We start from the raw sequence: 13,408 nt of genomic DNA, 5'->3' as shown, positions 1-13,408 counted from the left end.
ATGTTACGAGCCCCCGGCGGACTCCGCGGTTGTGCCCGCAAACCGCGCATCTCTAATGTACATGTATATACATATGTATGTATATATATATGTGTATATGCATATGTATGTACAGTATATATATATATATATATATATATATATATATATATATATATATATATATACATACATGTATGTGTATATATATATATACACATACATACATGTATGTGTATATACATACATGTATGTATATATATATATATATATATATATACACATACATACATGTATGTATATATACATGCATGTATGTATATGTATATGTATGTGTATGTATATATATATATATATACTAGTTTTAATATATTATTGAACCCAAGCAGTGTCCACTGTTCTCTCTCGAAATCTTACCTATGGCATGGCAAGGCAACTTTATTTATATAGCACGTTTATAACAATTTTTAAATTGGACCAAAGTGCTTTACAGGTTAAAAAGCATAGAGCAAAAAAAAACAACAACAAAAAACAAACAATGCATAAGCGAAACAAGATAGTGCAAAATCACTACGGTGAAAGGGTTCGAATAAAAAGTAAAATTGCAAGATAAACATAATGAAATAATAAAAGTGCGACAAACTGAAAAAAAAAAACTAAAGAGAAGGGGGGTGGGGGGGACTAGAAATGGTGGCCTAGTGGGCGGCCTCAGCTCAGGTTAAAGGCCAGCGAGAAGAGATAGGTCTTAAGAAGGGTTTTGAAGACCCCCAGGCTCTGGGCTGGGGGGGCCTATGGTTTTATCATGACAAAATACAATGGTACTACTATTTCTCAGCGCCTCACATGGCTTTTCTTCTTGTGTTGTCAGTCCATCGATCCAGGCCAGCAGTTCACCTGGGAGCATTCCAACCTAGAGGTGAACAAGCCGAAGAATCGTTACGCCAATGTCATTGCGTACGACCACTCCCGCGTCATCCTGGCTCCCATCGAGGGTAAGACAGTCATTTTAGATTTTTCTACTGTTTCCGTCTGAATGAAGGGTTTGAGTTTATTGATTATTTTGGTCTTGTGTTTTCAGTCAAGCTAATTGTGTTTTCCTAAAGTCCGTCTTTCGGGTCTGATCTAATACTAAAGCACAGATCAGGAATTTAGTGTTTGTATCGCTACACCTTATTTGTCCCATCAACCCGTACAACCTGTCGTCATACACCAGCTGTGTCAAACATGTTTTTATTGAGGGCCACATCACAATTATGGCTGCCCTCAGAATCGATATGAATATTTATGTATAATAGCCTTGTCACACAATTTGTATAGTAAACTCTTTTTGATTACTATAATTTTGACTAACAGATTGATGGATCAGATCATATTAAACAACATGTACATTTGGATGCAGTACATTTTTTGTCAAAAATTTTAAGAATAGTACATGCATTTTGTCAGAACGTGCTTTGTTTTTTCCAGCCATTTTGTGCAAGCCGCATAAATTAATGTGGCATATCACATACAATTACGTATTGAGCCACATAAAACAATGTGGCGGAACACAGAAAATAATGCGGGATATCACATAAACTGATGTGGCGGGCTCCATAAATAAATCCGGCATATCACATATAATGATGCGGCAAGCCACATAAAACAATGTGGCGGACAACATCAAATGACATGGCGGACCACATTAAAAATAATGAGGCATATCACATAAAATGAGTGGCAAGCCACATAAAACCCATTGGCCGACACCATAACATGATATGGCGGACCACATTAAAAATAATGAGGCATATCACATAAAATAATGCAGTATATCTCATAAAATGATGTGGCGGCCCACATTAATTAAAACCAGCATATTGCATAAAATTATGCAGAAGCCCATAATAAATGCTGTGGTGAACTACATAAAATAATGCGGCAGGACCAAATAAAATGATTTGGCAGGCCACATAAATTAAAACCAGCATATTGCATAAAATTATGCGGAAGCCCATAATAAATGCTGTGGTGAACTACATAAAATAATGCGGCAGGCCTAAATAAAATTATATGGCAGGCCACATAAATTAATGCAGCATATTACATAAAATTACTCGGCAGGCCACATAAAATAATTTGGCAGGCCACATAAATTAATGCAGCATATTACATAAAAATACTCGGCAGGCCACATAAATTAATGCAGCATATTACATAAAATGATTCGGCAGGCCACATAAAACAATGTGGCTGACCACATAAATTAATGCAGCATATTACATAAAATGACTCGGCAGGCCACATAAAACATTGTGGCTGACCACATAAATTAATGCAGCATATCACATAAAATGATGTGGCAGGCCACATAAAACATTGTGGCTGACCACATAAATTAATGCAGCATATTACATAAAATGACTCGGCAGGCTACATAAAACAATGTGGCTGACCACATAAATTAATGCAGCATATTACATAAAATGACTTGGTAGGCCACATAAAACATTGTGGCTGACCACATAAATTAATGCAGCATATTACATAAAATGACTCGGCAGGCTACATAAAACAATGTGGCTGACCACATAAATTAATGCAGCATATTACATAAAATGTCTCGGCAGGTCACATAAAACATTGTGGCTGACCACATAAATTAATGCAGCATATCACATAAAATGATGTGGCAGGCCACATAAAAACATTTGTGGACCACATGAAATAATGCAGTACATCAAATAAAATGATGTGGCGGGCCACAAATTAAACCGGCGTGTCACATAAAATGAAGCGGCAAGCCACATGAAACATTGTGGCGGACAACATAAAATGACATGGCGGACCACATTAAAAATAATGAGGCATATCACATAAAATAATGTGGTGGGCCACATTAATTAAACCCGGAATATCGCATAGTATGATGCGGAAGGCCATAATACATGACGTGGTGCACTACACAAAATAAAGCGGCAGGACTAAATAAAATGACACGGCAGGCTACATAAATTAATGCAGCATATTACATAAAACAGTGTGGCGGACCACGTAAAATAATGCGGCATATCACATAAAATTATGTGGCTGGCCATGTAAATTAATGCAGCATATCACATAAAATTATGTGGCAAGCCACATAAATTAATGCAGCATATCACATAAATTAATGCAGCATATCACATAAAATTATGTGGCGGACCACATAAAATAATGTGGCATATCTCATAAAATGATGTGGCTGGCCATGTAAATAATGCAGCATATCACATAAAATTATGTAGCAAGCCACATAAAACATTGGCGGACCACATAAAATGATGTGGCGGGCCACAAATTAAACCGGCGTATCACATAAAATGATTCAGCAAGCCACCTTAAACAAGATGGCGGACTGCGTAAAATAATGTGGCATATCACATGAAATTATGTGGCTGGCCATGTAAATTAATGCAGCATATAACATAAAATTATGTAGCGGGCCATGTAAATTAATGCAGCATATCACATAAAACAATGTGGCGGACCACATAAAACAATGCGGTACATCACATAAAAAGATGTGGCAGGCCACATAAAACAAATTGGCGGACAACATAAAATAATGCAGTATATCAAATAAAATGAAGTGGCGGGCCACAAATGATTCCGGCGTGTCACATAAAATGATGCGGCAAGCAGGCTGCACTAAAGGATGTGGCGCACCACATAAAATGAGGTGGCGCACCACATAAAATGAGGTGGCGCACTACATAAAATATAACGGCAGGACCATATAAAATGATATGGCAGGCTATGTAAATTAATGCAGCATATTACATAAAACAATGTGGCTGACCATGTAAATTAATGCAGCATATCACATAAAATCATGTGGCAAGCCACATAAATAGCTGCAGCATATCACATAAAATGATGTAGCAAGCCACATAAAACAATGTGGCGGACCACATAAAATAATGCGACATATCACATAAAATGATGTGGCTAGACATGTAAATTAATGCAGAATATCACATTGTTTTATGTGGCAAGCCACATAAAACAATGCGGTATATCACATAAAATGATGTGGCAGGCCACTCAAAACAAATTGGCGGACAACATAAAATAATTCAGTAATTCAAATAAAATTATGTGGCGGGCCACAAAATACACCGGCGTATCACATAAAATGACAAGTCACATAAATAAATGCAGCATATCACATAAAATAATGCGGCATATCACATAAAATGATGTGGCGGGCCATGTAAATTAATGCAGCATATCACATAAAACAATGCGGCAAGCCACATAAAACAAATTGGCGGACCACATAAAATAATGCGGTACATCAAATAAAATAATGTGGCGGACCACAAATTAAGCCGGCGTATCACATAAAATGACAAATGTGGTGTATCACATAAATTGATGTGGCAGGCCACATAAAACAAATTGGCGGACAACATAAAACAATGCTGTATAGCAAATAAAATGAAGTGGCAGGCCACAAATGGTACCGGCGTGTCACATAAAATGATGCCGCAAGCAGGCTGCACCAAAGGATGTGGCGCACCACATAAAATGAGGTGGCGCACCACATAAAATGAGGTGGTTGCCAACATTGAGACCTCCGATTTCGGGAGGGGGCGTGGTCAGGGGGGTGTGGTTGGGGGCGTGGTTAAGAGGGGAGGAGTATATATATAAGAAATACTTGACTTTCAGTGAATTCTAGCTATATATATATTTATTATATATATAAATATATATATATATATATATATATATATATATACATATATATATATATATATATATATATATATATATATATATATATATATATATATATATAAATAAGAGAAATACTTGAATTTCAGTGTTCATTTATTTACACATTTACACACACATAACCTGGGATGAGGTGGCGACTTGTCCAGGGTGTATGCCGCCTTCCGCCCGATTGTAGATGAGATAGGCTCCAGCGCCCCCGCGACCCCAAAGGGAATAAGCGGTAGAAAATGGATGGATGGATGGCACACACATAACACTCATCTACTCATTGTTGAGTTAAGGGTTGAATTGTCCATCCTTGTTCTATTCTCTGTCACTATTTTTCTAACCATGCTGAACACCCTCTCTGATGATGCATTCTGCTTCGTCTCCTTGTTGTGTGGGCAGTTGTGCACTGCACTCTATAAAAGCCCTAGATGTTAATGTCACATATGCATGTACAGTAGATGGCAGTATTGTCCTGTTTAAGAGTGTCACAACATTGCTGTTTACGGCAGACGAACTGCTTTACGGTAGACGAAAACGTGACTGCTGTTGTTGTGTGTTGTTGCCGCGCTGGGAGGACATTAATGAAACTGCCTAACAATAAACCCACATAAGAAACCAAGAACTCGCCCTCGATCATTCTACAGTTATAACCTGATTGGGCAGGCACGCTGTTTATATTGTGGGAAAGCGGACGTGAAAACAGGCTGTCGACACGTCACTCAGGTCCGCCTGAATTTCGGGAGATTTTCGGGAGAAAATTTGTCCCGGGAGGTTTTCGGTAGAAGCGCTGAATTTCGGGAGTCTCCCGGAAAATCCGGGAGGGTTGGCAAGTATGGGCGCACCACATAAAATGAGGTGGCGAGACCATATTTGGCCCCCGGGCCTTGAGTTTGACACCTGTAGCCCCCCCTCTGACTCCCAAATGTGTAGAGCCCGTCAGAGGGAGTCACCCTTCGCCGCCGACATTGTTCCTGGGTTGCAACACCAGAACGACTCCCGACTCCTCTCAATGATGCCAAAATTGCTTCTCCTCCATTCTCCCCTTTTGTGTGAGCGAAATGTTCAGTTTCAGCACCTCACAATTTGGAGCTGCAACAACACGGGAAAAAAAAAAAGGGGGTAGAGGAAGGAAAGAAAAGAAAGAAAAAAAACAAACGCCTCGTCCATAAATACATAAATTAATCAGGTCTGAAATGTGTATTTTACACTGCAGTGATTTTGCCATTAGTTGCAGCAGAATAACAATTCATGCACGTCGCCGCTCTCCGTTCATTTAGTCATGACTAAAACCAGGCAGTCAGATAGTGTGGTCTCCCTTTAATGGTATTCGCATAGTTTACGTTCTTACCCCCTAATTTCAATTCTGTTTCATTACTTCTTCTTCTTACCAGCATCTCGCTCTCTTTTCCACTCCACCCCGTTTCTTGTCCTCACTGCACCTCAACTCTTAAATCAGCCCAGCCAAGTGTTTCCTTGTTTGTCGCTTGGCTGCTGCGACGTCACTCAAGTTAGTTATCCTTTCGCCGTCACTTGCAGGCAGTAATGAATGAATGAATTATGAATTAATTATATTTATACAGCACTTTTCCCACATAATTGTCTCAAAGCGCTTGACGCTGAGTAAACCCGTACATTAATGCAGCATATTGCATAAAACAATGTAGTGTGGGGCGGCGTAGCTCGGTTGGTAAGAGTGGCTGTGCCAGCAACTTGAGGGTTCCAGGTTTGATTCCCGCTTCTGCCATCCTAGTCACTGCACTGCAAAAAGTCAGTGTTCAAAAACAAGAAAAAAGAAAAATACAAAAATTAGGGGTATTTTATTTGAACTAAGCAAAATTATCTACCAATAGAACAAGAACATTTGACTTGTCAAGACTTTCCAAAATAAGTAAAATTAGCTAACCTCAATGAACCCAAAAATACCTTAAAATAAGTACCGTATTTTTCAGAGTATAAGTCGCTCCGGAGTATAAGTCGCATTTTTGGGGGAAATTTATTTGATAAAACCCAACACCAAGAATAAACATTTGAAAGGCAATTTAAAATAAATAAAGAATAGTGAACAACAGGCTGAATAAGTGTACGTTATATGACGCATAAATAACCAACTGAGAACATGCCTGGTATGTTAACGTAACATATTATGGTAAGAGTCATTCAAATAACTATAACATATAGAACATGCTATACGTTTACCAAACAAGCTGTCACTCCTAATCGCTAAATCCCATGAAATCTTATACGTCTAGTCTCTTACGTGAATGAGCTAAATAATATTATTTGATATTTTACGTAATGTGTTAATAATTTCACACATAAGTCGCTCCTGAGTATAAGTCAAACTATGAAAAAAACCGCGAGTTAAGTGTAGAAAAACTTGCTGCTTCAAAAAGCAAGACCCACTTCCGGTGGACACACGATACCGGAAGTGGGTTTTTGCGTTTTGAAGCAGCAATTTTTTCTGCAATGAATTTTCACTGATTTTTTATGACATAATTTTTTTATAAACTGAATTTGTAAACGCTGAACTTTTTTTTTGATTTACGCTGAATTTTTAAACGTCGAAAACTACCACATGTTTCTCCAAAAATGTTCTGTTAAATTGTCAGCATAATTTAATGTAAAAAATAACAAAAAAACTTAAAACACAAAAAAGTCAGTTACATAAATTCAGTGTCAATAAAAGCTAAATATATATATAAAAAAACTGTTTGTTATTTATCTAACGTATTATTTATAATCATGTATTCTTTCGTTTAAAAAGCATTTTGCATGTATTATTCGAAATTGCAAGATAGGATTTAAACATAATGGTGGACAATCAATCATCTAAATAACACCATTGCAGCACACTTAAACAGTGTGTTGGATTATTTAAGCTTTAAATAAATTATGATTTTTCATTTTACACAACAAGAAATAATTGAACAAAAAATCTGTGACATTAACATTACGTTCAGATATAAGAAAACACAAATGTGCTTCTTAAGGAGGAAATCCCCTTAATCCCTGCGTAGGAGGCGGAGGCACAACCAATCAATATCAGACGAGCCGATCAAGGCCCACTTAGACGATCAAGGACTATACAGAGGAACCAGATCGATTAAAAACAACCTGAAACTGTCCTATTCTTGAACTGTGTATTATGGCATTTTAAACAACATAACGACTTATCTTTTTACACATACTGCCAGAAGGTTGCATTGTGGGACATGCAGATCGATCAGAGCTGAGTGACAGATTAGCACAGCACGCGTTTAAACGAAGGTACAACTTTGTAACCCCGCAGTGAGCATCGTTTACCTTTGAAGAGTGCGCTTCCCCGCTGTTTGGAATCACGACTGTGTTCTTCTTATCATTGGTGTTGAGGTGTCGTTGCTACACGCTGGTGTGAAAATTGGCCTGTGGAACCCGCGTGAACCTCTGGGGCTCGATAGCGCTCCTGCTTATAGCTCCGCATTGTAAAACCGATGCGGTGATAACGCCGCTGGAGGACGCTGAGAGACGTAGATCCGGTGGCGTTTGTCTCGGGGCGAAACAGCACAAGAGTTAATGCTGCGTTCCTTTTACATCGGAAATGGGAAGTCGGAGCTGGGGATGACGTGAAATTATCCTCTGCATTTGACCCATCACCCTTGATCACCCCCTGGGAGGTGAGGGGAGCAGTGAGCAGCACCAGTGGCTGCGCCCGGGAATCATTTTTGGTGATTTAACCCCCAATTCCAACCCTTGATGCTGAGTGCCAAGCAGGGAGGTAATGGGTCCCATTTTTATAGTCTTTGGTATGACTCGGCCGGAAACTCTAACCACTAGGTAAGATGACTAATTCAGTGTTAAAATTAGGAAAATGTTGGGCCCCAAAGTCAAAAAGGTTAAAAAAATGATTGTGATTAATTGCAATTAATCAACGTTCAAAAGTGTGATCAAAAATGTATTTACACAAATGTAATTATGCATTTATGACAGCGGCTTAGAAATAAATTACATTTCACACCAACATCCGATATAAGAGGAAGCATTACATATTATTTTTCTTCACACCTTCACTGATGGAGGAACAAGGTTACTGTCTGTGAAATGTAAAGGAGCTGCTGGCATGTCGACAACATTGTGTAAAATGAAAGAAAAAAAACATGAAAAATGTTCTATAAACTAAGGCAAAGAAGTAAAAAAAAAAAAAAATCCCTTCATCTGAGGCGTTTTGATTTGTATTTTCTCCTGTGCTCCTCGTGCAGGCATCACAGGGAGCGACTACATCAACGCCAACTACATCGACGGCTACAGGAAACAGAACGCTTACATCGCCACCCAGGGTCCTTTACCAGAAACCTTCGGGGACTTCTGGAGGATGGTGTGGGAGCAGCGAGCCGCCACCGTGGTCATGATGACCCGACTGGAGGAGAAGTCACGGGTACGTTTGTTTTCTCCTCCTTTTTCGCTGCGCTCCTTCCCCGATATACATCTAAATCAAATCAGTGATTCATGAAGAGCGATGAACAAAATATGAAAAATGGCGCAGCTTTGCTGTGATTTCCCAGTTGCACACTCCGACTTCATTGGCGGGGAATCAGACTTGATTTTCCTGCCGCGGCCCATAGAGAAGTGTAGAAATTACATTTGTGGAATTTGAATGCAGCGAAGGAACACAAATGGCCTACCTGTTCATATCTGATAAGTTAAGCAACATCCACATGGGGGGCTCGGCTCTGTTTTTTATTCTTCTTAGCGGTTGCGAAAGTGAGAAAAGTTGCCGTGGAAACAACACGCTGTTTGTGACTTTCAACACTCTAGACGCTGCTTTCTGAGCAGAGCGGAAGGCTAAAATTAAGTTGTGAGCGCTGGAGGTTTTGCAGCACTCTTCTGCAAAACTTTGTGTACATTTGTGTTCTGGAAGAACTTTTCTGGGGTCGGTGATGTTGGACCTGGCTGGCGACCTCCGTCCTTGATGGGTTGACAGAGCATGGTTAGGGTTAACATAATACTACCACCACCATGCTTGATGGTGCACTGCAAAAAGTCAGTGTTCAAAAACAAGAAAAAAAAAATACAAAAACTAGGGGTATTTTATTTGAACTAAGCAAAATTATCTGCCAATAGAACAAGAAAATTTGGCTTGTCAAGACTTTCCAAAACAAGTCAAATTAGCTAACCTCAATGGACCCAAAAATACCTTAAAATAAGTATATTCTCACTTATAACAAGTTCACTTTTCTTGGTAGAAAAAAAAAAAAGGGATCTTTTGGCTCAATATGTTGAAAAATATTCTTAAATGAAGTAAATGCTAGTGCCATTATCTTGACATAATAATATGCGCTCGGCATTACATTTCTTGAAACCAGCAAACTTATACTAAAAACTAACTTATTGTTCTTCCTGAAAAGGCAACAAGGCAACCGCTTGTTACTCTCGGGGTCTCCTAGCCGCTCAGGCGAATCATATGGTCTAAAAATGCATTTTTCCATCGACAACATGACATCATCGCGCCAAGTACGTGCTCTTTCAGTCAATTAGTGCGCATATATACAGCCCGGCCCCCGGCCAAAAATGTTTTAATTGTAATTTTTAAGAATTTATCAGAATGTGCATGAACTATTTCTGTTCAAAATTGTTAGAAATGTCACATGTTCAATGTTTAAATATTAACTGTCAGTTTACTGTACTGTGCCAACTGTACTACTATATGAGTACGTATTTTCTATTGTTTCATTGAAAATAAAACAGCAAAGTCCATTTGGCTGTCATCCGTTTTAATTATGAGACACAATTGTGTCAAAGTCATGATTTATTATTTCATGCTTGAAATAAGAAATGATTACTTTGAAAAAACAGTTTTATACTTGTGAGTGTTGATGACACAGCTTTGCAACAGTTGATATTCTAGTTTCAAGCATGTTTTACTCAATATAGGTCATCAAATCTTAGCAACAAGCTGTAATATCTAACTGAGATCATTTAGGACCAAAACCCTTAAAACGAGTAAAACACTAACATAAAATCTGCTTAGTGAGAAGAATTATCTTATCAGACAGAAAATAAGCAAATATCACCCTTATTTGAGATATTTAATCTTACTTAGATTTCAGTTTTTGCAGTGTACATAAGCTGGTTTAAGACTACGCCTTTAGTATGTTGTTTTCCGTATTTTTCAGAGTATAAGTCGCACCGGAGTATAAGTCGCACCTGCCGAAAATGCATAATATAAAATGAAAAAAACATATATAAGTCGCACTGGAGCCCGGTCAAACTATGAAAAAAAACTGCGACTTATAGTCCGAAAAATATGTTACTTACTATGTTATCTGTCACTTGAGGCATTTTTCAACCAGAGAGTGCAGATGGCCAGGCAAAAAAAAAAAAAAAAAAAATACACTCATGTGTGAAAAGGTAATTTCCTCCGAACAAGTGGACTTGTCAGAATGTCAAAAAGGCAAACCTGACTTCATCCCGTCAAGCCCAAGCAGTGTCAACATCAGGCTCTCTTCCCCCCCGAGTGTCTCCACTTCATTCTCCTCCCTCCTGAACCACCTGGGTTGTTTACCTGCGCGCCATCCTGACAGGCGCTGTCCTCCACTGTCAGGCGCCATCAGGACACGTGGCCGCAGGACACTCAATGTCAGCTGGAGCAGGAAATGGGAGAGAGGATGTCTTCCGGCGTGTCGCGTCGTATTGAAGGAGATGTACGAGCAAAGGGCAGCTAAGTGCTTTTTGCAGGCCTGCTGCACAAGCATGTTAACGTAAAGGCTTGTTATTTGAACAGCTATAGAATAAAATATATATAGTTCATGTTTTATTCCGTGTAAGATATAGGGTCGGGTTTAGATGGGAATTGTGTTTCTGTGGCAGCGTTATTGTATTTTTGCTGTGGAGAGAAGCTTCCCTGCAGTTTCTATCAGCTCTCACTGGTGTTTTAATCCACAGGGGGCCATGGATGTGTGAGATGAGCTCTGTGCTTCTTTCGATATATTTCAGTCACATTGGGCATGTTTTTAAAACCTTTTTTTTTTTTTTTGCATCGTGTTTATTGGAGATGCTATTTAAATCCTTTCTCGTCTTTCACAGATCAAGTGTGACCAGTACTGGCCCAGTCGTGGCACTGAAACCTACGGTATGACCCAAGTGACCCTGTTGGACACCATCGAATTGGCCACTTTCTGTGTCCGCACCTTCTCCTTGCACAAGGTAAAATCATTCTTCCTTTTTTTTTTTTCTTTCTAAAAGATGAACAAGAACACAATAGTTTACATATTTCCGCTACTCAAATAATAAAGCAAAGCAAGTTTTTTCTTTATAGAGAACAATTTGTACGCAAAGCAATTGCAAGAGGCAAAAATAAAATAATCATAATTCAAATTACAGTCATAATAAAAACAATCAATAATTCTAATTAAATAGTGGAGATAAAATACTTTCAATTGCCAACGTTCAAAAAGACTATTCCACATTTTAGGTGTGTGTGTGTGCGTGCATATATATATATATATATATATATATATATATATATATATATGTATGTGTGGGGAAAAAAATCACAAGACTACTTCATCTCTACAGGCCTGTTTCATGAGGGGTTCCCTCAATCATCAGGAGATTTTAATAGAAGCATTCACATACCACAGTTTATATAGGGCACAGAACGGGTAGGTACAGGCAGGCATAGGGGCGTGGTGATTGGCTCATGTGTTACCTAGGAGGTGTTTCCATCTGTGACGGCATGCTGATACAATTTCGCTGCGCTTGTTGAGGGATGACAGGTCTGGGCGGTATATAATAAACAGTTTCTCTTTCAAGCATAGGTTGCATCTTTTATTACCACTGTTGTAAGGTGTGCTGGATGCAAGAATTTGCCATGTTATTGAATATTCAACATTATTGTCTTTGAGGTTCCAAATGTGCTTGCTGAGTTCTGTAGTATTCCGCTGGCTTTGGTTCCTGAAAGAAGCCTTGTGATTGTTCCATCTGGCTTTGAACTCTCCCTCGGTTAATCCTACATACGTGTCAGATGTGTTAATGTCCTTGCGTGTTACCTTTGATTGGTAAACGACTGATGTTTGTAAGCACCCCCCGTTGAGAGGACAATCAGGTTTCTTGCGACAGTTGCAGCCTTTGTTGGTTTTGGATTCACTTTGTCTAAGGGCAGACGGCTCCTTTGCAATTGCTTTGTTGTGATTTGAAATAATTTGTCGTATATTGTTCATACAGCTGTAGCTCAATTTAATGCTGTTCTTGTTGAATACTTTTCTTAGGGTGTTGCCTTTGGGGAAGTGTTTGTCGATCAGAGTGAGGAATTTGTGGCCAATATTAGTTGAGACATTTTTGCTGTATGGGGGGTTGTACCAGATAATGTTGTTTCGTTTTCTGCTCTTTTTTGGTTGGTTTCCTGGCGTGGGTTCATAGGTGAGGGGGAAGTTGTATCCGCTTTCATCAAGTGCTTTTTGGTACGGGGGGGTTGCTTGGTCGAATTCAGCTTTGCTAGATGACAGCATCAATAGCCTTTTATTGTTTTTTTCCCCACACATACATATATTGCGCTCTACCACGGTATCGAGCATTATTTTTTGGATAATCTAATTAAGACATATATATATATATATATATATATATATACACATATATATATATATATATATATATATATATATATATATATATATATATATATATATACATATATACACAGTAT

General features: G+C 38.6%; 1 protein-coding gene across 1 annotated transcript in view; it reads left to right on the top strand.

Moving 5' to 3' along the window:
• The window catches only part of ptprsa (protein tyrosine phosphatase receptor type Sa), a 476,646-nt gene that overhangs the window by 392,998 nt on the left and 70,240 nt on the right, over positions 1-13,408 (top strand). The window contains exons 25-27 of the mRNA XM_072914629.1: positions 848-971; positions 8,964-9,139; positions 11,788-11,907. Of these exons, the coding sequence (XP_072770730.1) occupies positions 848-971; positions 8,964-9,139; positions 11,788-11,907 (420 nt within the window). The remainder of the gene's footprint in view (positions 1-847; positions 972-8,963; positions 9,140-11,787; positions 11,908-13,408) is intronic.

This window comes from Nerophis lumbriciformis, linkage group LG14 (genome assembly GCF_033978685.3).
Source record: "Nerophis lumbriciformis linkage group LG14, RoL_Nlum_v2.1, whole genome shotgun sequence".
Taxonomy (NCBI): Eukaryota; Metazoa; Chordata; class Actinopteri; order Syngnathiformes; family Syngnathidae; genus Nerophis; species Nerophis lumbriciformis.
The sequence above is the reverse complement of the archived record's forward strand: the minus strand, read 5'-3'. Positions and strand labels throughout refer to the sequence as shown.